General features: G+C 39.6%; 1 protein-coding gene across 3 annotated transcripts in view; it reads left to right on the top strand.

The window, feature by feature from the left end:
* Nucleotides 1-26767, top strand: part of dlgap3 (discs, large (Drosophila) homolog-associated protein 3) — a 158334-nt gene that overhangs the window by 125180 nt on the left and 6387 nt on the right. For all 3 annotated transcript variants that reach the window (XM_057354408.1, XM_057354409.1, XM_057354410.1), the window contains 8 exons: nucleotides 10644-11758; nucleotides 16481-16701; nucleotides 18520-18622; nucleotides 19058-19247; nucleotides 20793-21301; nucleotides 21395-21489; nucleotides 24279-24760; nucleotides 25040-25131. In XM_057354408.1, the coding sequence (XP_057210391.1) occupies nucleotides 10775-11758; nucleotides 16481-16701; nucleotides 18520-18622; nucleotides 19058-19247; nucleotides 20793-21301; nucleotides 21395-21489; nucleotides 24279-24760; nucleotides 25040-25131 (2676 nt within the window). In that variant the 5' untranslated portion in view covers nucleotides 10644-10774. The remainder of the gene's footprint in view (nucleotides 1-10643; nucleotides 11759-16480; nucleotides 16702-18519; nucleotides 18623-19057; nucleotides 19248-20792; nucleotides 21302-21394; nucleotides 21490-24278; nucleotides 24761-25039; nucleotides 25132-26767) is intronic.

The following is a 26767-nucleotide window of genomic DNA, read 5'->3' as shown; positions in this document are numbered from 1 at the left end:
ACAACAGTGGTACCCATTCACTTCAATTGTATGATGAACACAAAACCATGCAAGTCGATGGGTACCACCGTTGTTCGGTTACCAACATTCTTCAAAACATCTTCTTTTGTGTTCTGCAGAAACAAGGGTGTCATACAGGTTTGAAATGACAAGAGGGTGAGTAAATGATGACAGAATTTTCATTTTGGGTGAACTATCACTTTGACATGATGTATATGCAAATATCAAAGTATGCAAATATCCGCTGTTGAAATATAAGGGTTTAAAAAAATCTGTTTGCTCAAATCAATTTTCAAAACTAACTAGCTGGTTGTTTTAGGGAAGCAAATGTACACTTGCACTAGTTTCAGGTTCACCTGACTAAAAGCTTGTTTTTTTTTTAGGGAGCGTTCACATCAAATTTTTTCAGCTCTAAAGCTCATGGCAATGCTCAATGAACAGTATGATTCATGAAAAAATTTGTTTTTTTATTTGAGAAACTATTGTGATATTTAAGAAAAATACGCAGAAATATCATCGACTTCGGTTCTTGGTCAATTACAGGACTACGGGACGTCATCTCAGAATTGCAAAACCCAACATGAAATCATTATGAAAACGGTCCCTGTTGTACATTAACTAACCTAGTTAAGTGTGTAGCCTAGCAACGCAGAGACGATTTGTATGTGTGTGCGAACACGCGTGTTTGTGTGTGAGGAGGGACATGCTGGACTTCAGGAGACCGAGTGGCTTTGATGGAGTAAATCTGAAAACCATAGGATAGGACAATTCAATCCCCCTCAGAGAGGTGACGTGGCTGAGCGTCCTTGTATCGACACTACTTAATGAGTGTTTGCTCAGTAAAGCCATCAGTAAAAAAGAGCAGAGGGCTGTTTAAATCCCTCTCAACCCATCGTCCCACTCACACCGCTAATAGTGCACATACCCGTAACATGATTAATGAGCATAACATCCATTAACACAGGAGCACCTGGGCTCATTGTGCTCTCATAACAGCATGTGTGTGTGATAGAAAGAAAGAAAAAGAATGATAGAGAAGAAGAAAGAGGGTGTGTTTATGAATATTAAACACGTCTCCACCAAAGCACGAGCCTGGAACAGGCGAAAAGATCAAAGTGAGCAAAACGGGCCGGTCACGTGGTTATGGGTTTGTCACATCGTGCAGTTTTTAAGTGGTTGCGTATCATTTCTGTTTGAAGTGAAACTGCAGGCGTTATTCCATGTTATTTAAACATTAGTATGATGCATTTTTGTCGCATGATCTAATATCATGTTGCATTTTAATTCAGTCATGGGCATCCATCCACAAAAAAGTAAAAAGGTTATTTTGCATTTTTAATCTATTTTGGTGTAAAATGTCTTGAATCAAATAATGAATCAAGATTATTTTTGGTTCATTTGATTTTTATTTGGCAAACTGGAAATGAAAGGTCATGTCTAGCGCATTGCATTGTGGGATACAGCATTTTACTCAGTGAACTTATTTGACAAACGAAGTCTAGATTTTTTTTTCTATTTATAAAAAGCATTTGCATAATGTGCACAGTATATAATTGGTTAAATGATAGCATGCTGTTTCAAACATAGTCCATCCCTCCTATTCCCAATGCATGTGTATTCTCCCTCCATTTTCCCTCCGCCTAGTTTTTGACCTTCCATTTTGTCCTTCAATCTCTTTGCGCTTTCCATTTGTCTTCGACAGCTTTGTCTCTTCTCTCTGCCTCCCCGGGTGAAAGGCCAGAGGGGGTTGGGTGTGTTCGCTTACCCTTTTACTCTCTATTCCCGTTTTCTCTGTGTTGAAAGGAGAATATGCTTGTAGGTGTACATACAGTACATTAGACAGTAAGGAACAGAGTGAGACTCATGCAAAATGGATGAGGTGGTAGAAACTTCAGAGCAGCAGCAAAGTTTGCTTTGTAGTGCAGAGCTGACACTTTTTTTCTTTCAGCTTTCTGTCTGACTTTGATCGTCTGCCCGGAGAGCGATTGATAAATTGCTCCAACCTCTTTCATATTGCACCCTGAACTGCCAATGTCTAGAGGCATTGAAAAAGAGAGAGATAGAGCTGCTTTAAAAACAGTTATTTAAAATTAAAATTAATTGTTCACACAAAAACATTTTGTTACCCATTACCATTGCATCTTTGCAACGTCATCTTTAACTTGCATTTACAATATATAACTCTTGAAAGCATCATAAAACTGCTCTATATAATTCGTGTGCTTTAATTCAAACCATTTGATGCACAATGCAGAACAAAAATGATGCTATGGGCAGGATAGGTCGATTCATCTCCTTGATCCTTTTGTCATATGTCACATGTGATGTTTCATATCTGGTTTGATTGTATCTGGTTTGATCCTGTGCATCTCTTTCTGAGATGCACAGGATCTCAAAGATCCTTCTCAAGAACACTCAGCCTCACCTGCATAGAGCAGAGAAGGAGAATAAAGTGTGGGAATGGAGAGGAAAAGAGATAGAAAGAGAGAGAGTGAGACTGGCCTCAAGGTGTGAATTTCAATTTATCTGCTCCGGTCCATGCTTAGGTGAAGACCAGAGCAGAGCAGGGAAGGGATGAGGCAAGAGCTTATCTCTTTGAGAGAGAGGGACTCAGAAAGAAATCATATCAAAACCCTCCATGTGGAGTGAATTCTTGTAATGCTCTAACTGTGTACACAAACACAGAGTATACATGTATATCTGAATTTTTGTGGGCACTCTGGGCATTTTGCAATTGTTTACTGCAGTTTGTTAAGAATAATTCCGAAAAAAACATAAAAAGACATCAGTGCCTTTAACCTATAACAATTGATCCTATTGCATCAGGATTGCAACCTGCACTTAAAAGTAAACACACACCGAAACCGTTTTATAGCAAAAACTGCTTGAATGTAGCAGATGACATTTTATATCCCTCTTTCTGTCTTTGTCTCTTCGCATTTTTTATTATCTCTGAAAAAACGTATTCTAGCTTCCCGTTTTACCTCCACATGCTGGAACTGGAATAAAAAGTCTTGTTCTTCTGTGAAATCTGCATGTCTTACTGAATGCTTGTAACAGGAAAGACAACCGCAAATATTTTTAAAGGAGTAGGCCATTCAATTCAACCATGCATTTCTTACCCAAAGGCTGGAGTAACATTTCACTGCAACCAATCACTGATGACCATTAATGCCAATGGAAAGTAATTATGACTGAACAGAAAGAATTAACCCTCTTCTTTGCGTATATAACTAAAAAAAAAAACAAATTTAAAAATATAAAAAACAAATATAAAAAACAAATTTAAAAATAACCTTAAAGTCCGGGTCAAGAGAATTCTGAGAATTGTTTCTAAACACATTATAGATGTTCATCAAAGACTCAGAAGTATGTAGTACTGAATTGGGGAGTTAAACCGTTAAACAGTTTTTCACAGATTTTCTGTTGAGGATTTTTTGTGCGGGGCTAAAACGGGGGATCGATGACTAGGGATGGGTACCGAAACCCGGTATTAAACGGGACCCGGGGCAAAATTATGAAAGACCGGAGCATCGATAAGCTCCGCCCTTATCGGTTCTGCTTTCGGTCCTCGGGAAAAAAATATTATATGTTGTTGCTACATTAAAGTTATCTTGCACATTTTATCTCAACAATAGTTTCTAATTTTCAATAACACCAAGAATTTAGTCTTTGGCGAAGCATATCCGTTATTCCCAGCAGAGCGCGCGAGGCGGCACGTTTGTGTCTACACAGCGCGCACACACACACGAACACGAACAGCCGCACAGAAGAAAGACGCTCTTAATTCGCGACGATGGCGTGGAGAACTAAAAGTTAAAAAGTGTGGTTCACCAAAAGTTGATGCCGACAGTGACAATGCTCGTTGCCACAAGTGCAACAAAACCTTTGCTTGTAGGGGTGGAAACACAAGTAATCTGTCAAAGCACCTGTCAAAAGTGCATCATGTACAGACAGAGAGATGCACTGTTTTTGATTGCGTAGCCCTTAATTATGCCCCATCTACGTCAGGTATCTATGCTCAATGCTAACACGTTACTTGAACTCTGACATTCTTTATATAATATATGCTAATGCCATTCACCCTATTTAAAACAACTGTAAATTCGATCTAACTGGTTTCCATAACCTTGCGTTAAAACTATGCTAATTCCACATGGGTGAAAGGAAATTACACATTTAATCCATTTTCTATTAGTTAACTACTTAAAAAAACCAGCCTATATGTGTAATCATTTATTATTACACTGAGAACTGAAATAATTCAGTGCAGTATACACAAAATAAACATGTACAAATACATAACTGTTTAGAGTCAAATTAAATTACTCTTTAGAAAAAAAATGACAAAGGAACTTATGAAAATTAAGAATTTCTTTCGTTGTAAATTGTTTATTTTGAATTATTTATTTATTGTTAATTATGTTAATTCAAATAAAGCAATGTTAATTCAGTTGCTAATTTGTTTCTTTTTATATCAAAAAGTACAGATAAGAATACCGTAAAAGTACCGGACTAATAAGCAGTATCGATAAGAGTAGTAATACCGTTAAAATCTTAACGATACCCATCCCTATCGATGACGCAATGGAGCGTCTGAGCATGCATGGCCCCTCCCTTATCACTAGAGCGCCTAGCGTCAGGTGTCTACTCAATCACGAGCTCAGGGTTGTAAGCTTTTCGCACACGCTTTCAGGCTCTCACTCTGCCCAACTAAACAAATCTCACGCCAAATAACAAGCAAATGGTAACGCAGACGCGAACGGAAGGAGGATTACTGCGCGTTATCGCGACGTGCTTTAGTGAATGATGTTTAATTAACAAATTTCAAGACGAGCACGAGCAGATAATCCACCTGGCTGGTTCGCTATCAGCAATCCCAGCATCTACCTTATCAGCTCAAGAGAGTCTACAAATAGACGAAGCTGTCTGTGTTCACACTTGACTTCTTTTTTGAAGCTGCTAGCGTCTGTTTTAAATTATAATCCTATGGAGTAAACCGTGTTTTCCAAAAAAGTCCTGATCGCTTTTTTAAAACGCCAGTGTCTTTTTCTGCAGCTCAGAACGTCTTTTCTGAAAAACGTCCTGTGTCAAGCACCTTTTCACAGCTAACCAATGACGGAGACCTGTCGTTTCCACAACAACATGTGAGGAACGTGATTGGTCAAGAAGACTCAAGATCGAAAAAATAAAATAGCGGCCGAAACACCAGTTGGCGCATAGTTTTGCATAAATGTAAGTTTAATTTTCACTTTCAATAACTTTTGATTGCATTTCTAGTGAGAAATTAGTATAGTAGTTTTTAAATATGCGATTGGTTATAGCAAATACGCTATCTGTTTGTAATTCAAATAGACTTACGCAGGGCTCTCACGTCTCACGCATTTCAACCCGCTCACACGCCACACCTTGTATTTCTAGAAACCTAGAAATTTCCAGGATAACGCCCACCAAGTTGCGCCGCTATTAGAAGAATCAAGTGAGTGAGTTCCCCATAGAGTTCAGAAGGCCCTGCCACGCACCAGCTAATCAAATAAAAGCAACAGCTACCGAACAGCCAATCAGAAAATAGCATTGCTGTATCCGGGTAAGATTTAGATATTCCCGCAACAACAACGTTTACATTCTGATTCCAACGACACATTCTGTGATTGACAGGCTCGCTCAACACGACACATTCAGATGGATCATTATCACTATGAAGTGCCTTTTGGTGTCCTCATCAGAAACACTGAGCCATCGTGAACATAATGTAAAATAATGACATTTTGAGGTTTTATTATAAATGTCCTAATATTTACACACATACAACTGCAATAAGAAGATTCTTAAAATGTGTTTTATCATTTTATACCATTTTCTTTGATTCGATGTATGTGATTTTGGCATGTCCCTCACACTGCTAAGCTAACTTCAGTGAGTGTAAAAAGTGGAAACATTGCACAAAATTAAAATATTTTTTGAATGTTCTTATTGTCCTCAACAATGTATTTAATAAAACAAATAATTTGGATAATTTATATTCTATTTTCATAATAATATTAAGCTTTTTGCATGCGTCCCTGTAATTGTCTACCCTGTCATTTTGGGGTAAACGCCCCTTTAAGAAATTGTCTGATGTCCTCAGTGACAGCCCCTCCCCCATTCTGCCTTTCCTCAGTGGAGAGGTTAAAACATCTGCAGCACACACAGTAAGTATCTGCACTCATTTTTCCTAGTTTTCAACGTAATGTGTTTGTAGTTAAATGTTGTCAAGCTTCACATGTCTACATTGTCATAGTGACATTTTAATTAACATAAAAACTTTTCAGTAATTGAAAATATATATCTTAAACAGTATACAGTCAGCTTTAACAGTGAATTCCTTTGCTAGCTGCAACTACACCATGTGTTCATCCCTGCTCATTTCAGCAGCTATTCTGACACTTGTTTAGTATTAGTTCTGATTCAGAAGGAAAGAAAAAGGAAAGAAAAGGAAAGAAAAAACTACTATACACATTTCACATTGTGAAAACCTTTGGCCTAGGCTATTTCATTATATTTTATCCAGACAATGTATAGTATTAAATATTACATTTGTCTATTTCAAAGATGTCAGGGAAGAGGCAAATGAGCATTCATTTCATGCTTCGCTCTAAAGGATCAGCTCCCTAAAAGGGTGGCCAGGTCAGAGAAGGAGACTGTGGAGAAGACAGTAGATGAGGCAGTGGAGGAGACAGCTAGGGTGTCAGTAGAGGATGAGTCCATGGAAGAGGCTGTGGAGGACACCATAGAGGAGACAGTGGAGAACCCACTGGAAACAGGGAAAAGAGAGGATTAACTAGAGCTGCCACCTATAGGTGTTTCTTTAAGGAGTGGTGTTTCTTCTACTGGGGCTCAGTCTGTAGACAAGAGAACTCCTGTGCCCATCAAGGCGTGAGGGACATAAGCATGCATGTTGGCAGCCAGTTTGGGAGGCTTTCTAAAATAGCTGCATTAGTGTTAGTGCTCCCTCATTCAAATGCAGATGCTGAGAGGGTTTTCTCCATGGTTGGACTAAATAAAACCAAAACCAGGAACAGCTTGGCACTGGATGGAACTCTGTCATCCATCATGACAGTGAAAATGGCTGGCCTGGAACCACAGTGTTTCAAGTGGGAGCCACCAACCCCTGTGCTGAAGGCCTCAAAACATGCTACCAACACCTACAATAAACAACACTAACCATTATATCTCTCTCACACACGCACGCACGCACGCACGCACGCACGCACGCACACACACACACACACAAACCTGCACTAAGAAATGATGAATTAAATAAATACCTTTTTATTTGTACAAATTTTTGTGTCACATTTTTCAGATCAGACACGCGTCCCCACCCAAACCCCCGCCGCCGCCGCCAAAATCTCACTCTGAACTCAAAACTTGAGAGCCCTGCTTACGTTACGCTGCCTATGAAGCCTGTCTCTCTAAGCTGCCTCTGTGCACAAATGCTATCTTTGAACATTGCCGGCTGCTATTTGTAACCGCAACTCACTCTTGGTTCGGGCTAATACCGGGCCCGTATCCTTCTCCCGGACATGGGGAGAGTACTCCGAGTTCGGATCGGAGCACTCTCCCTGGACAGCACGCCAAACACGCATAACTTTTAACCTACTCGTGAATGATCTATTGATGAATATCGCGTGTGTTTCAATTCAAATCCTCCCATAAAACGTATTCACATAATTCACATAGCCTACTGGGCTGGGGACTCAGGTTGAGCGATTCGAGTGGGCGTGGCTTCAGCGCCAACAGCAGACACGCCCCCAGCGTTTGAGAGCAGAGAGTCCTGCTTGTTTTTCCAAGATTTTGATAACTTATTTTATTTACTTGGGTGTTTTTTACTAAAAGAGCTATCCCTTCTCCGTTTGTTGCTTCTGGTTTGCGCATTTTATTTCACAGAAATCATACAAAGTATGTTGCCTCTCAAAAACATGCATCCTTTTTTGTCACATCCTTAATGCATGTTTTTTTTCCTCTTTTAAAATAGAAAACTTGTGCGTATACTGATATTTTGATGTCTGGACAACAGTAGTTTAGTAAAATATAAACATGGTTCAATATTGGTAATAAATACATTCTCTGAGAATTTTGATCTCATTTTTTTCACAGAAAATGTCACATCCATAACTGGAGTTGCCCTTTTCATGCAGAACTCATTTGATGTGCGGGGTACCATATTTAGATAAACTATTGTGGAATGTTTAATGCAGTTATCTGCTTCTGTTTAAAATATCTCCTGGGTGAAAAGGAGAATTACAATGCATAATACCTAATCTAGGTCAACAATTCTCCCCCTACTGTTTAATAGTTCTAAAGTGAATTGTTCAATTTTCTCCTATCGCCTCTGCAATGTTCTCACCTCCGTAATGACAACCTCCCAATCCAATTAAAGAAAATTAACCAAGCCCTCTATCTGTTCAACAGTTCTAAATATTTAAAGAGAGAGATCTCTGCATGCTCGTAGGGCTGAATGAGCTCATCACTTGTGTGGAAGGTTATGTGAGAATAAGATAATATTTTATAATTGCCTGGAATGCATCCGTTTCTTTGTATTACCCAGCTTTATTTAACACAGTTGGAAATGCAGGTCCAGGGCCATTATGAAGGCACTGTGTGCGTCCATAACTAGCTGGTGCGGAAGTCTCACATCAACAGCATTGTTTCAGCAGTGAAAGAGTTTAATTTAAATACCATTTGCCAGAACAGACTTGGAATGCGTCCGCTTACTCATAATAAAGACCAATGTGCTAATGCCTGATATCATTGTCATTTTCTCATGACTGTTGACTGGTAAACTGTATTTTTTTTCTCTTTGCTAAGTCAATACTCAAGCCAGTCAACTAAATCAGTTAATAGTTTGGTGTGACAACCCTCATGTTTTTGACCTGTATGAGATGCTGTAACCATGAGCCAGTAAGGAGGAAAAGGCAAGAGGAAACCAAAACCAGATTTTATAGTCGGCTACTGGTGACACATTCAGACAATATGAAATAAAATAATAGAATAGAATGAATGTGTATGATTTTTATGATTGCTCTTTATGGCTAGGCGATGTTTATGTGTTGGCAACGCTTTACCAAAATGCTGTGAGTATGCAAATCAGAAATAAAGACTGGCATAAAGACACGGATGGAGAGACAACTCAAGAAACGCGTACTGGCATTAAACAGCTGGCGATGAAATACACAGACAGTCTTATAAACTAGAGTGAAAGAAGTAGGTCAGAAGCAAGATCTAGAGAGTAAAAGGGAGAAAGAGAGAGAGAGTCTGGAGAGACTCTGAGCTGCTGAAGACAGGCAGAATGGAAATTATGAGATAGGTTTCGTGCCCTTCTTTGTTTCCAGTAATCTCCATTTTCGTGTCAGGCTCAAGGAGGCAAATGGAGGCCAACTGGCACCTGAAGTGGCAATGAGTGACACTGATTGACAGCAAGCTCTACTAAATTACAAGAAAATCCAGACTATGTTATTCCCGCTGTGAGATGTGACAGCACCGTTCAATTTATAGTTTATAGCTTTTGAATGCAAGTTCTTTTTCTGTTTCTCTTGCAACCTCAAGAACACACACATATGGGTGATTTTTGAATAAGAACGCAAAAATTGAAATTCATTTACTCACCATCTTGCTATTTCAAAAACCTGCATGACCTTCTTGTTTGGTTACCAACATTCTTCAAATGTCATCTTTTGTGTTCTGCAGAAGAAAGAAAGTCATACAGAGTTAAAATGACAAGAGGGTGGGTACATGATGACAGAATTTTCATTTTTGGGTGAACTATCCCTTTAAAGTAATTTGTGTGTGTGTTATATTTTTCCAAAAATCTCTATTCTTGAGCACTATTTTCCTGCAATTTTGTAAAGGTGTAATGTTTATAATGTTCATGTTTGTAGGTTTCATTTTGATCTGAGGTCAGACGTGTCATTACCAAACCAAATCACAAGCACTTGCCTGTATTTAACAAGAATTTTGAGCTGCTGTACAGTATGACATCGTGACACAAAGGATCAGGCTAGCTGTGCAAATTTAGATAATTAAAAGTAACAGGCTAATTTCATCTAATAATCTTCTCAACATCTGTCTGCCATAGCACCACCTGCTTCAAAGACCAGACCCAACTGAACGCAATCAGCTGACAAGCCCTGCTCGACTAGCAAAAGCCTTTTCCCTTTCAGGCAGTTTTTTTCTGTTTTATCGAAATCACAGCATGGGCATTCATTTAATTGTGAAACAGTAAGGAGGTTTATCAGCTATGAACATAAACTAGATTATGGGTTGAAACAGCAGAGATTATCCTGCTTTGCCAAATGAACAGATTTTGAGAGATAGCGACACAATGACTCACTCCATCACAGCATTGAGAGTGAATTGAATGATGAATGGATAGAGTCATTTTTACAGTGTTTGCCCACCCTCCATCATCTACGTTCAGGGTCAATGACGGCACTACTACAGTAGGCGGATAAAAGCGTGCTTGTTCTGCACCGTCAGCTAACTGAGTTGTGGTTGTCACATTGTTAGAATACACATGAGCACATGAAAATAGTATAATTTGATATGAATGTTGAATGTTTAGTTGTCTCATCAATGCTTTCTCTGTATCTATCTTTTTGTAGTTGACTCCGGCACAGCCCTGTCGCGCTCACAGCGCCCCCTCTCGGCCCGGGCGGCCCACCACGCCCCGGCAATTAAGGGCTACCAGGTGAGTCGTAGTCTATCACAACACTCTTCCGGGCCATGCTACTGCATGCCCGAGGACTGCGATGCTTCACGGGACTACATGCACCATCCCGACCACTACCAGGGGCACAACGACCACCCCTACTACCCGCCTGGTGGGCCCCCTGAACCCCTGGCAATGGTTCCATCTGGTGGAGGCACTTTCCCCCGCTCACACCCCAGTCAACCACACCCACCCTACGACTCCACATGTGAGGAGTGCCTATCCTCGACAGGACATGGCCATGGGGGAAAGATGCACCGCATCCCACCCAGCCTCCTGGACCAGTTTGAGAAACAGATTCCCTTCCACCCTGACGGCTTCCATACTCTACAGTACAAACGCACAGCCAGTGGGGAGCAACGCAGCGAGAGTCCAAGTCGCATACGCCATCTGGTCAACTCGGTTCAACGTCTCTTCGCCAAGTCTCATTCGCTGGAGACTCCATCCAAACGAGAGTTCAATGGCACTCGTGGGGGAGAATATAGAGAAAGGGGGCAGCGCAGCGGAGGGGAGGACGGTGGCGGGCACCATTATTCCGGAACGCACCAGTCTCGTTCTTCCCGGCGCAACAAGAGCCGGGAACGCAGCAAAAGCGGAGACTCCCGCCATGAGTCACGAAGCTCCCGCCATCGCAGCAAAACAGCCGGATGGTGGAGCTCCGATGATAACCTGGACAGCGACAGCAGTTTTCTGGTGGGGGCGGGCAGAGGGGCACGGGGATATCCCACCGGACATGAGACCCTGGATGCGGCCATCCAAGAGCTTACCTTAAGGAAATCTAAGGGACCCCCTCCAGGAGAGTGCCTGGCTTGCACCAACATAGCCATGTCTGCAGGGGACAGCGGACACTCTCTGAAGAGAAGCACCTGGTCGGCCATGACGGTCAACCAGGCGAGAGAGGTCTATCCATCTTCTCGTGGAGGTGGAGGAGGCGGGGGAGGAGCATATGACAAGGCATTGGTTCCCCTGGACCCGAAAATGAAGGAACGATCACTCCACTATCTACAGGTAAGCTTGTGTGTACAGCATATCCCTGCTGTCCTTCTGAAACCTTGTGTCTCCATATTTCACGATTTTTATTTTTTGCCATAAATCGTTATTGTCACCCTTTATTTTTGTCACTCGGTTTTGCAAATATCTTACCAATAAAAAGTTTTAAAAAGTGCTTGTCAACTTTGACAATAGAATATTTAATAATTTACAAAATGTAAGATTTGCTGAAAAACGGCAATTTTGGACATCCAAGGTTTTGGAAGGACAGCAAAGATGTGAAGGTCAGGTTTTGTCATCTTTGTGGAAACCAGATCCTCACAAGGATAGAAAAACCTGAAATCACCTAATCTGTGGGGATCTCATTGGAGGAGGCTTAATAAACATATACTGAATGCTGTTTGAATTAAAAACGCAGATTTTTTTAGGTTTAGGACATATTTTTTATTTGCTCAGTATTCAAACAATAGAAGGAATGGAAAATAATCATCAGTGCAAGAAAAACAGAAAGAGAGAAAGAAAAAGAGTAAGAGGCTTTTACAACATGCAATCCCATTATCAAACGCAATGACCCCAACATGGCTTCCACTGAGATTTCAATATTTATGGGGAGTCTCTGTTCTCAAATACAATCAATCTGCACCCCTTATTGACTTGCAGATTAATTTCATTGTCAAAAGAATTAATCTGTTTGCGGAGATGGAGATATGTGCTAAATAACAATTTCTCAGTGTGAGAGAAAAAAATAACTTGATGATTATGTTTGTTATCAGCTGCTGGCTGTGAACAACGAGAGGCTGATGCCATTTCCAGCCTCAGTCGAATCTTTGTTAGAAGGTGAATAAAAGCAGGAGAAGAATATGAAAAAACAACATATTAACCTTTGGCCTGCATGAAACAGTGAACGCACACAAACGCTGCTATCGATATCAATATTCAGAAAACTAAAATTTCTGTACAGACCTGTACGACCCACTGCTCCTTTAATGAATGAGCAGCACATAATCGGAACCTTTGTGTCTTGTGTTTCTTCTCACATATACACTTCTCAGACTCACCCGCTGAGGACGTCCGTGGGTGTGCTACCACAAATACAAAATTGTGGAAGCAAACACTCATGAATGTGGGGGGAGACTTTATCTGACCTGACAGTAGGTTAAATGAGGATTCTTTTCTTCGGCCACGTCGTGCCGAGCACCTCCCATGAGCTCTCACACCAAGTGTTAGCATATGGTTTCTAAGGTAACAGGATGGAGCTCTATGAGGTTGCGCGTCGCAGGTATAATGGTGAGATGCAGTTTATCGCCACTCGTAAAATACAGACTACAGAATCATAGTTTTGTGTGCGTCCCGTTGTATTTTGCAACAAAGAAATGAACTGACACTGCAGTTCTAAGATTCATTGGTTGGATTGATCTCTGTGGGTTTAAAAGTCATTTTCATTATTAAAAGTTGTAATAATTATTTATTATTAGCTTTATAAAAGCCTTTCGTCAACCCCGTTTTTTTTAACTGGGCTGGTTAAAATAGTGAGTTGAAAGAAAGACAATTGAAATATTACATTTTTAATGTACATACAGTGACATATCACTAATTGAAAAAAAACTTCAAGCAATAGACCACATCAGGTGACGTAACCGCTGTTCCAGAAGAACTTCCTGTTTCAGTCTTTTAACACCACACACAATTTGAACAAAATACAACCAACAGAACATTTATAACCAAATAAAAATGTTAGACAAATATATTTAAAATTGAATTATATAAGATTAAAAAATAATAATGATAAAAATTACTTATTATATATTATTTATATAAATGTTTATCCATTTGTCAATTCGTTGTGTTTTTTAAGTTTAGCATTTAAAATGACTTCCTGAACAGAACAACAGTTTTATACCAAAGCGTCTCTCTTTGCAAGAATAACATTGGCACACTTGGCAAGGAAATATGTACAGTATATATATATCTTTATTTTCAGTCCTATACGGTATCCTTTATCCTCTGAACTTAGGGAAAAAGACTTAGGGAATAAAACGTAGCCATGACCTGAATGTGATGTAGCTTGAATAATAGCTTCAAACAACACAATAAGCATCAGGTGTGCACACCATCTCATTGTCGCTCCATCCTCGGGCTTCCTACATGGGAGCAAGAGGAATCTGTGTTAGATTAGATGTCTCTTGCATTCTGTGCTATTGTTGCCCAGGGCGACATAAGCATGCTGGAAGGTCTCGTCCCTATACTAATTTAACTTCCTGTAATATTAGCGCTTGAGAGGTCCAATTACACAGAACATCAGCTTCACCGTGATACACACACATTTGATCTGTCACCACTGTTGTTTTGCTAATTTGTCATAGCAAGACAACCAGTCAACTTGCATTCACTTCCTACACACTCTGTTCTGTTACCAGTTACTTTTAATGGACATTCTTTAATGACAGTAGCTCAGCTGACTTGACATTCAATCACTTTATCGGTCACATTATTTTGCATAATGTTTGACATCTTAACAACCTTAAGGGTATTTTATGTTAGTATTATGTTGGTAACCGAACAATGGGTACCGCTGTGGTTTGGTTACCAACATTCTTCAAAATATCTTCTTTTGTGTTCTGCAGAAGAAAGAAAGTCATACAGGTTTGAAATGACAAGAGGGTGAGTAAACAATGACATAGTTTTAATATAATATAATATAATATCCCTTTAAATTAGTGGATGCCACATTTCAATGATTTTTGTGTAAGGTGGTGTAAATAATGCTCATATTGTCCTGAGGAATTTGTGTAGGGGTTTAACAGTGATACCTGAAGGCAGAGCAGCTGACTCAGCTCCCCTCAGCCCCGGGAGACAAAAAACCCCAGCTGGGTTTCAGTTTGGTCAGGGACTCATCGTGGGAGGGCAGTCATGATTTAATCTGAAGACAGTGGATGAACCAGATTAATCCTCTGTTACATGTCAACCGATCCGTGTCGCAATTAGCAGGGGAGCAAAGCAAGTGAAATGTGTCGATATAATGAGAGTGAATGCACAGGCTGTAGGGGGAAAATAAAGAGGAGAAAAATATAACAGGTTGTGAGGGATAAAGGTGCGTGTTATTCAGTAATCTTAAAGGAACTGTTTGAAAATAAATTAAAAAAACTTTATTATTTGCTTAAATTAACTTTTACATGAGTTAAACAAATTTTCTCGAAGCATTGAAAGAGTCTCCAAATAAAATATAAGCATTGTGGAGACAGGTAATATATATAGATTGGATGTTTATATGCTTCAAAGAAACTAGTTAACATCCAGATTTAAAGGTATTTTTTGTGTATGGGTCTGTCAGTGTGTGTGTGTGTATGTGCATGTGTGTATTGGAAAGAGAATAAGAGGGGCGGGGCCTAAAGAAACAGAGATGGATAGAGAGATCAAGTCGGGTCCTTTAAAAGAGATGGCCTTTAAATACCCACTAAGTGGTCATTTGATAGATAAGGCATGGCTTGTGCGTGTGTGCCGGTGTGTTCCTGGTAAATCATACAGTGTCGGGACCAACACAAATACAGTAATACTAGTAGTTTTTGACCTTGTGGGTTGTGGGGACATTTTTGGTCCCCATAAGAAAAACAGCATATAAATCAAACAAAAATGATGTTTATTTGAAAATGTAAAAATAAAGAAAGGTTTGTGTAAGGGTTTAGAGTGCGGGTTAAGGGATAGAACAGTTTGTACGGTATAAAATCATTATGTCTATGGAAAATCTCCATAAAACATGAAAACCCAACATGTTTGTGTGCTTAATTTGGAGTCACCATCATATTTTTACAACCTGTCAAGTCCACCCATGCGTTTTGTGCCCATTAAAGACCTTGCATTTGTGACTATTTTTCTTTAACAAGCTTTTACCTACAATCTCACATGCACCAATCAGCTTTTTGACATTTAATTGAGAAATTCAATACGCTTATCTTTTCACCATGAGAGCTGAATATTAAGTAAACTGTGAATATGTGATAAAACAGGGCAGAGTACAGCAAGTATTAAGAGTGTACATTCTGCTGTCAATACTGGCTTCTCACCTATATCTCACTTCATTGTAAGAGTTATTGGTTGTGATATGAAATGTCTTGCCGCCTTATAGTAGCTGCACAGCCCACAGTGGCTTGATAGACACCATTTATTATTGTATGTGTACAAAATATGTGACAGAAAGCCAATACGATAGGAGAGAAACAGAAATACACGGCGATGCTATCAAAAAAAAGGACATGGCTCTGGAGAGCAAAGTTCATGAAAATAAGTAATTTCACCTCTCTCCTCCATAACCTGCTATCTCCGCACATCTGTGCTCGGTTCGTGCTCCAGCCGAGGGGCGAAGCTTGAGAATGATGACAGGTCTAAATGTGCAGCTGGTGCCTTTCATCCCATCAGCCAATCAAATTTCATTTTTCTCAGCTGGCCTCAATTCAACCCTGCATTCCCCCTGGTTACCACACCTGCCAATAAGACAGGTCTAATATGACTGTGTTTCAGACGTACATAAATCTTTAAATACAGTATTATTGTATTTCCTTCCAAATATGTGAGGTGTATGCAAATGTATGAATGAGTTTCATTAGATAATAAAACGTCTAACCAAAGTGCCATTTATTTTACAGAAAGATACCAAAAGCATTCCAAAAGTCTCTGTATGTAAACGAAAATTATGCTTTATTTAATAAAAAGACCAAGCTTAGAATCATACTGTAACTTTTGCAGGTGCCCTCGGATGACTGGGGTGGTGGCGGTCCATCTGACAGTGGTGGAGAGATTCCCTGCAGACGTATGCGCAGTGGCAGCTACATCAAGGCCATGGGGGACGATGACAGCGGCAACTCTGACATCAGCCCCAAAGCCTCACCAAAATCAGCCCTCATCGCCCAGAGAGAAGCCTTCCGCCGTTCCATCAGCATGGACCAGCGCTCCTCCACCACATCTAAGTCAGTCTCTTTCACTTTCTGATTCAGTTAATGTAAAATTTTAAGATTAAGACCGGTAACATAATCCAACATAATCAAGCATCCAAATGTATAGCCAATGAATTGCATGCATGTGCGCTGTGATTTTGCGCTTAGTTTTGTGCCGGTATTCAATAATATGGTATATCCTGTTAAAAATTTCTTTACAATATTGTTACAGTGGGCAATTCAAAATACTGTAAATAGTTCTATACAGGGCCGTAGCTAGTGGGGTGAAAGGTGGTGACAATTTTAGGGGCCCCCACTGTCCAGGGGCCTCACAAAATCCAACAGTTATACTATAAAGCCACCTGTTTTGTAAATAATTTTAATACATGAATTGCATACATGAGATTTTAATGAAATCCACATTCTAACTATATAAAGACGTAAACACATGAACATCTCCGAGCTGCTCTCAGAGTTTACTTCACACGCATTTCACTGTTTCCTTTGAGAAAAGCTACTCGCACTGAAACTCAAAGGTCTTTGCAGCAGCCCGCCAAAATAAAAGTCTGATTTAATTGGAAAACAAATTATGACCCACACATAAAAAGCACAGTAGTACACTTGTAGCATAATCTGTATAAGTTACTATTAGTGTATTGTCATAGTGAGGGTATAGTATAGTATAAGAACAACATTATACTATATACAGTATTCTAGAAAACATCTAGAAGAATTAAAATAGAAAAAAATAGACTTGAAGAGAAAAAAGAATAATTTAAACAGGGCTCTGCACGATTCATTTTGTGGGGCTTTTGTATATGTAGATACATTTATTGGCTTTATTTAATTATATATTATGCAATACCATATTATTTTCATCAAAGATTAAGACTTTATAAACATTTAAGTGGTCTATTTATTTATTTACGTGACTGTATTCTTCTCAATTCTTTAATGTTAACTTCAGTTATTTGATAACAGACTGATTGATAAGACTATTATACAGTACTGCTGGTCATTTTTACATCTGTTTTATTTATTATGATTTAATAATGTATTGTGTTGTATTATTCTTTTATTAGTTTGTTAAAAGTCTTCATGCATTTATTTAAGACAATGTTTCATAAGTTTCTATAACATTTTTAAACATTTAACTTTTAAAATAGGGTTTACAACAACAATACTATATTATGTTAGATGTAAATAGACTACGTCAAAGTGATATGATATAAAACTTGACATAAAATGTCCCTCTATTAGTTGGAAGGCGGTGGGGGCCCACATCAATATTTTTTCAGGGGGCCCAGAATTCTCTAGCTATGCCCTGGTTCTATATAACATATTAGCATAAGTGTTTACGTTACAGTAAATCACATTAGCTTACACAGTAAAATACTTACATAATTCATTATTTGATTAAATATAAATCATAATTTATTTGTGGATTATTTAAAATGTTCATTTAGTTTCTTAAATTGTCCAGATCCTTTTCTTTTTAAATTTATATTTTTTCATTGTTTTAAATAATCATTTTACCTTTTTAAAAATAACTACTAAAAATCACTAAGGAACTACTAAACATTATTAAGAATAACAATAAAAAATAATTTAAAACTGCAATTAATAAAATTGTATGCTGCAATTAAAGCCCAAGCAATTATATTACTATTAAAAACTTGTGTCACATTCAGGCTACAGTGGCAAAAACAAACCTTAGTAAACCTCAAATTTTCATATGGTAGCTAAATACTCATAATATGCTTAGCATTACCCATAATAATAATAATAATAAAATGCTAACTACAGTGTGCTGTATCCACTGGAGGTTTAATGGAGCACTTCTCTCCTCAGGTATTCCTGTAAACAGTGTACAGATGGTTACCCGAACAGCCGCACCACACCTAAAGGCCACGCCCGATCTCGCAGTTACACCCGCTCGCTGACCAGCTCTCAGGTATAGCACGCTCACTTCCTGTCTCTTGTTTATCTTCGACAACACAGTCATAGTTTTGATTTGCCATTAACTCACAACTTGTGAAAATGTATAACTTGAATGCATTGTACTATAAATTACTTCGCATAATGTCATCTGTCAAATGAATGTAAATGACTGAGATCATGATTATTTTTGCTTTTTATAAAGTAGAGGTTCACCACTCCTCAATAAGCTGTACAATCTGAGGCATCATTCATGATCACAGGACAAACAAAGAAGAATGACTAATCAAATCCTGATCATAAGTGTGAACAATAGCAATGCTTTCTTAAGCAAGCATCACAAATAACAATGTTGCATATTAAAATTACCGTCTGGATTCAATTGATCAACATCATGGTCTATATGTAGAGCATAACCACTATTGATACCAGCTGTGTATGTGTGCATCAGCTGGGAGATACTTTGAACCTGTTTGGAGAGATGGAATCACAGGCTGTCGAGGCTCTAGATCTGCCCGGATGCTTTCGAACCCGCAGTCACAGCTACGTGCGGGCCATTCAAGCCGGCTGCTCCCAGGACGACGATTGCCTTTCTGTCTTCTCAATGTCTGGCCCACTGGGCAGCGTGAAGGGCGAGGCCGGTGAGTCATCAGTGTTGTTCTCACAAGAATTAGTTTAGTGGCTTAATGAGTTTTTGGATGAGTCTCTAGGAATTACTGGAGAAACAGATTTCCGCCAAGGGATTTGGATCCAAACAGCTTTCTTTATATCTTTCATCTTTCACTATATGAAGACTGTAAACAAGCGTTACGTTGTGAACACTGTAAAACGCTCGAATCCCCACAAGGGCATTTTATCTCCACACAGCGGTCATGATTGCAATCATACTTTTTTCATTCTCACTCCCTCTGTATCATGTGAATGGCTTTTCTGTCGTTTTCTATTGTCTCTTGTTCTCTCGTTTATAGCGAAGAATCTCACAGGAAAATTTTAAGCCCTTGTGAAGTGTCAAAAGCATCCATCTGCAGCTTCCCAAGGCAACACTCATGACATTCTGGAGAGGGATGAGGAGAGAGATGGAAGGAGAGCTTAGGCTTGCTTTTTTTAAACTCCTTTAATCTCACAGTGTGTCCCACAGAATTTAATGTGTCTGCTTTCAAGAGCATGTAAGTGCGCGTGTGGATGTTACTTAAGCCATGAGGATGTCTCCCAAGCTTTGGAATGATAATACTTGTGGGGGGATTTTAAGCTTTAATGTATGCAGTGCACATTTCTATCTACTCTATATAGACTGGATATTTACATGTTTCAATGCACACTTACCATTTCTCTTAATTCTTTCCCATTTTGCAGTTCTCTGTACTATCTCCAGGGGTGCTAGAGTGATTATTCACTATGTTTAAATCTGTCAGCTTTTCTCATGAATATGGAATATGTGATATGACCTTCATCCAGAACTAGAAACATTTAACATGCAAGTTTGCTAATAGGTGGTTTATGCATATCATGTATATAGACACATTTTTATCAACATGACATTGCAATTTATGTGAACATATTTTACCTTTACTAGTTTATTTAAAGTGTTCTAAATTTGTGACAAATTATTTTTTATATATAATTCTAGTCTCTTAAAGAATTTGAAGTTGTAAACACTGCAATAAATCAAACAAATTTAATAAATGCTGTTTAAAATAGTATAATAGTATATTGCCGCTGTCCTTCCAAAACCTCAGATGTTCAAATTCGTTGTTTTTCAGGAAATGGAAAAAAAACACTGTACTTTTTAAATGATTAAATACTGCGTTGTCAAAGTTGACAAGCACTTTTTAATACTTTTTTTATTGGTTAGATGTTTGCAAAACCCAGTGAAAAACATAAAGGGTGACTAATAATAATGATTTAATGGGCTTTGTGTGCCCACCTTTTGTCTAGGCTACATAAATGATAGCTCTTGAGCCCTCAGGCAGTTTTTGTGATTTTGTTAATCTGTACATCATCATATTTCCCTCCCTGACTGTTCTCCTTGACTGTTATTAAAGCTAACAATTTACCTTACTCAGCACAGACCTCTGTTATCTCAAAGGCTTGTTTTATTCTTTCTGTGATGAATGTTTCAAAGTCACAGAACAGCCCTTTATCCTTCAAACAACTGGTGTCAACAATGTCTGCCTTCGTCTGTCTAGTGTTCCCATACAGGAAAGGCCCACCTCCTCTGCCCCCACGTATGTCCAAACCAATGATCTCTGTGACCGCCCAGAGCAGCACTGAATCCACCCAGGACGCTTACTTTCAGAGCACAGGCCAGCCTGCTTTGGTTCGACCCAGGCAGCACAGCAACTCAGTGGACCTGACGGAGAGCACCGTTGGCCGTACTTCCAGGGGCGGGTACTATTTGGGCGGGGGCTCGGCACGGGTCAGACAGAGCAGTAACTCTGCAGAGAGCCTGAATGGCAGGGTGCTTCAGAACATCAGCTATCCTGGTGGGCCCATTCCATTGAAACCCAAACACAGCAGCTCGGCTGATAACCTGCTGGAGGGACCCAGGGGATCCAGAGAGCGCACTGGAGGCAGCCTGGGAAAATCTGTCTCCCTGCCGCAAAACAGTATGTCCCTGGCTAAAGCTTTAACTGGGGGAGAGGAGTTCAAACAGGAAGGGAGAGGGAGGAAGTGGAGACCCTCTATCGCAGTACAGGTATAAAAGGGCACTGTGCCGGGAGGACTGCTCAGAGCATTACTCTGTGCGCCTTTCCAAGTTTTGTTAGATGTCTCTCTGTGTGTTTTCCAGGTGGACAGCTCAGAGACATTGTCAGATTCAGACCCAGAAGGCAAAGTCCTGAGAGAGGTTCATTCTATTGGAGTACAAGTGGAAGATGACAAGAGGTTGATTTCTTGTGTTTGTTTATTATCAATGTTTGAATATCGCTTCGAAAAATAGTTTCTTTTCTGTGACATTACATTTTAAAACATGATGTTTGTGCAGGGCTTTTTTTACTTCAATACACAATATGTGTACTGTGTATTTGCTATACTGTTCATCTGTCCCAGTTGAATACAGTATGCAATTGCTTTAATTTGATTTCATCTTAAATGGTTTTGACTTTTAATTGCAGATTTGGCAAATCTGAGGTCAGTTTGTGACAATGGCTACGTTTACATGCACCCTCATAATGCGATTATAATAGGATTTTGGCAATCTTGCGATTACACTTTACCTCATGTAAATGCAATCATTCGATCTAAATAATGCGATTAAGCTCATAATCGCAGTAAGCATAATCAAAGTAACATATGTGGTGTACGCCGGTTTTAATCGCAATAAGAAGGCATGTAAACACTTAAATCGCATCTATGCTGCTCTGACCAAGGTGCGCATGTGCTTCTGTCACGCACCTTAATCACACATTCATGCATGACTGCCTGAAGTTTTACCGTCAAACAAACTTGTTGTCGGCAGTCTCTGCTCCTTATCTTCATACAGAAACAGCGCGTTCGCGATGACAGCGTACACCACCGTTGCGGAGGCATTTTCCATCATATTACTATATTCATCACGGTGCCGAATAACCACAAAATACGTCCACATAACGGTGTTTTGCATTTGACGCGAATGTATTAAAACGAAAGCCAGTTAGCAAATGGGTGTTCTCGTGTCATGTAAACATGTTACTGCGATTAAGTCCTTACTCTAATTATTGGAAATAATCACTTTGGTGCGCATGCAAACGTGCCACATATGTTACTTCGATTATGAGCTTAATCGCATTATTTAGATCGTTTACATGAGGTAGGGTAATCACAATATTGCCAAAATCCTATTATAATCGCATTACGAGGGTGCATGTAAACGTAGCAATTGTTGAGATCTTTTCTGAAACTCTGAAACATTTGTGATATTTCTCTTTCTAATGGGGTGGCAGGTGGTAGAGAGCTTTTTATACTTAGAGAGAATTTTAGGCCAAACATCAATATTTGCATTTTTATATGCATTTGGCAGACACTTTAATCCAAAACAATTTACTGTGCATTTATCAACCTGAATCAAATCCATGAATTTTGTGCTTCTATTACAATGCTCTACCAACTGAGCTACAGAAATAGCGTGTGCTAGAAGAAAAAGAGTATGCATTATATACATCACTGCTGTCCATCTGAAACCAGAAAAACAGCTATTTTAAACATGAAAGGTTTCGGAAGGACAGCGATAATATTCGAAAAGTAAATTTGAAACTTCTTGGGAGTAGACGAGCACTGCCTCAAAGCTAATATCCCAAATCTTTAAATATCTTATAGATTTTCACTTTGTTCTTCTAATTGGTGAAACAGCACTCATGGATTTATTTCTGAGGTGGGTGGGGTGTGAATGTGTCACAGTGTTAAATGAGCAAGAGGTGCAGGTGGAAGATTCACACACACAGGGGGTGTATGTACTGGGAACAGTGTGTGAGGTGAGAGGGTATAATTAGGCAGCGATTACGCAACACGGCACAACTTGTGAAATGATGTCATTCATCCACGAATGAACGTAATATCTTTGTGTCTTGTGATCATTAATTAGCCGTGTCTCCTTTTTGAGTTGACAAAAATGTCGCTACAGAGCTTTGTTGAGTTTCATTGGGTTCATATATCATCCTACAATTTTTTGGTCTATTTTTTATTTACTATATTTACTGACATAAATAATAAGCTAAATTATCTGAATCATGTTTGGTAAACTGTGGTGCAATGTCTGCCAGGTTATATTGTGACTTTCCATAGACACAAATGAAATATTTTTTAGTTAGTTTGTTCGTTGCATTCTCTTTACTGTCGCGTTACGTTGTGATGCCCTAATTAATATACAATAAAATATCAATATGATTAATATTAATTTAAATAAATTATTTTAAATAATTAGTTATATTTTAACCAAACACAGACCGGAAGTTAATTTGGGGCCAGTGTGTGCGTCCGATGAAACTGTCTATACTGTACAGGCACAATCATTGTATATTAGTACTACATTTTAGCTTTCGGCCCGATTCACATTTCGCGTCTAAAACCGTGCAGAAAACGCGAGCTGCACTGCGTTCTCCTTTTTTTCCAAAGCGCCTGGACTTTGCGCTTTCCTGGCATCTGTCGTTGCTAAGCAACCATGGGCCACAATAGCCGTTGAGACGAGGAGGTATAAACAAAGGATATATGGATTATATGCATTGAAAATACCTTGTAATAACTCTGCTACTAGATTTAATTATGCTGTGATCATCTGTGTCTCCATCTTCATTGAGCTTGTCTATATTGGCTGGTTGGTTCTTGTCACATGACCTGCGGTGCGCTTGAGGCTTTCTGAAAAATTGAGATTTTTTCATCTCGATGCGGCGCCGACGCGCCTGAAAAAAAGAGATTCTACATTTTAAATAACGAATATGCGCGCGGAAAAGACGCGAAATGTGAATCGGGCCTTATACTACTACAATATTTGTCTACAAAACATTCAAGGGTACTAAGTACAAGGGTTTTATGATCATGAGAAACTAATTCAGTCAAGTGTACCTAAACTTTTGATTTATTAAAAAATATTCAGAAAAAAGTTTATAGTTCATATTGCAGTATCGCCAGCAGACATTGCTTATCACCGAATGTTGCTAATCCCAAAATGTCAACTATCATCTTGGTGTTATCTATTCCAGACGAGCCAGATTCAAGCGCTCCAACAGTGTAACCGCAAGTGTCCAGGCTGACCTTGAAACTGAGGGTTTCGGTGTGCTCACTGTCCCCACTCAGGATAAAGGACTGCAGTTCGGTTGCTCATTTCAGCGCCACTCATCCGAACCAGAGTCAGCCGGTCAGTTTGCAGAGTACCGCACGGTGCACACACAGGGCCAGTGGGCCTACCGTGAGGATTACCACAGCGGTTACACCACCACTGAGTCTGGACCCCCAGAACTGAGGGCCCTGCCCCGCTCACACTCACCCCTGCCCCTGGCCCCCGACCGAGCAGTTGTAGGATGGAACGAGGGCCCACGGAGTCTCCCCGATTCGGGCCGAGCTTCCCCCTGCTTACGGGATGGAGAGTTTTTCCTCCGTCTCCTGCAGACGGAGGTGGAAAGGATGGAGGGATGGTGCCAGAACATGGAAAGAGAGGCAGAAACAAACGAGCTGCCAGAGGAAGGTGAGTGAGGAGGAACAGAAGAGGCAGCTTTGGGGATGTCAGGTGTCAGAGTGGGGAATAAAGACGTTGGTTTCTATTATGCATTGATGTCAGGTTAGCCTGCTGATTTCTCAGGTGTAAGGCGTGATGAGAAACAGCACCTGTGTTAATCGGTTGTGTGTAAGATTTGTTCCCAGTACAGTTCTTTTTTTCTTCTGTCTGAATGCTGATAGTTACAGTATACTGAGTGTGTTTTTACTTCTCTCTCTTTCCTCTGATTGGTGTGTTTGTTTGGATCAGTGCTGGAGCTCATCAGAGGAGCTGTTGGCAGTGCACAGATGCTCATGTCCCAGAGAGTTCAACAGTTCTTCAGGATGTGCCAACAGAGTGTGGTGAGTGCTTTAAAATAAATATTTATTTGTGTAGGTGTAAAGTTGATCCTCACACTAACCCAATGCCTAATTTAAAGAGTGCGTATCACAGGCAGTTTCTGCCAATCTCATATTAATCTTGAGTGCCTAGTAGTTTTGCATACGTCGTATCTTCGAAGAGTATGTAGTTTGATCAAATTTATAAAAGAGAGATACAGCTGTACGATTATTTCCAGAAAAACACGAGCTGCTAGAGGTGGGACTAGTGGGGAGAGTGGGATGGAACTACAGCACGAGCAAGCAACACATCATCACATTAATCCCTTCGTGTTTTTTACATTATGCACGTACATGCCGATTGCCAACAAAACACAGACTTATGACTTAGCTTGATTTACCGCGTGCAGTTCATGTCCGGCATCTTTTAGCGCTAGGACCGCTCCATCTATCAGTTTCAAACGATCTGCAAATCCAGCGTTATATCCACCGTTTATGTAACATTCATCACTGAAATGCCGTGTACAAACAAACACACCTCAAACTTCTCTCCCTATCGCAAGAGTAAGCTGCAGTCCCACGGCTCTCACCAGACAATCTTGATGGTAGGCAGGTCTTCCTATGCTCGTCAGTTAGCGTGTGGGCGGGCTCTTTCTTTCGCCTTGCCGTGCTTTTCCAGGAGAATTGCCCAATAAAAGGAACAGGATCCCTGTTACGAAACAGGGATCCAGACTTATAAAAAACTTTCCGAAACAAGTTGGAGTGCTGGGGGATTGTATCAAGCATAGAAATAGCTATTTTTTAATAAGATGACCATGTTAAGCATGAGAAGCCAGCACGTTCAACAGTGTAAAGAAGTCAGAATGCATGACGTAGCATGATACCTTCACTTTAAAATATTATAAAAATATATTGTATAGCATTTACTGTGCAAAGGTATTAGATGCTTCACCAGAACAAATGTTTTTATGAAGTTTAATTATATTTTTTACCTTGTTATAGTATTGTGTTGTGAAATATCCATATAGACATAACATTCAACTTAAAGTCCACAAGAAATCAAAATATAACCTAAAACCTATTTACTTTGTTAGCACACATAATAATAATAATACATTTTATTTAAGGCGCTTTTCAAACCACTCAAAGTCACCGTACATCAGAAGTAATAAAGACAACAACAAATATCAATAAAACACAAAAAAGAAAAACAGTAGTTACGAAAAAAAAATCATAGTAATCATGTAGGATAGGCTATTCTGAATAAGTGAGTTTTGAGTTTAGCTTTAAATTGAGGTAACGAGTCTAAATTACGGATGTTAGCGGGGAGAGTATTCCAAAGAAGAGGAGCGGCCCGACTAAAGGCTCTGTGACCCATGGTGGTTAAACGGGCAATAGCTGTGTGAAGGAGACCCAGTGAAGAAGAACGGAGAGTTCGAGAAGGAATGTAGAGGCGAATGAGATCTGAGAGGTAAAGTGGAGCGAGGTTATGGAGACTTTTATAAGTGAGAAGAAGAATTTTAAATTCAATGCGAGATTTGATAGGAAGCCAATGAAGATGTTGAAGAGATGGGGTAATGTGTTGTATAGATGGAGTCCGGGTTATGATACGAGCAGCGGAATTCTGAATCAGCTGTAGTTTATGGAGAAGCTTGTGTGA

This window comes from Triplophysa rosa, linkage group LG16, assembly GCF_024868665.1.
Source record: "Triplophysa rosa linkage group LG16, Trosa_1v2, whole genome shotgun sequence".
In the NCBI taxonomy this organism is placed as follows: domain Eukaryota; kingdom Metazoa; phylum Chordata; class Actinopteri; order Cypriniformes; family Nemacheilidae; genus Triplophysa; species Triplophysa rosa.
Note: the sequence above shows the minus strand (reverse complement) of the source record. Positions and strands in the feature narration are given on the sequence as shown.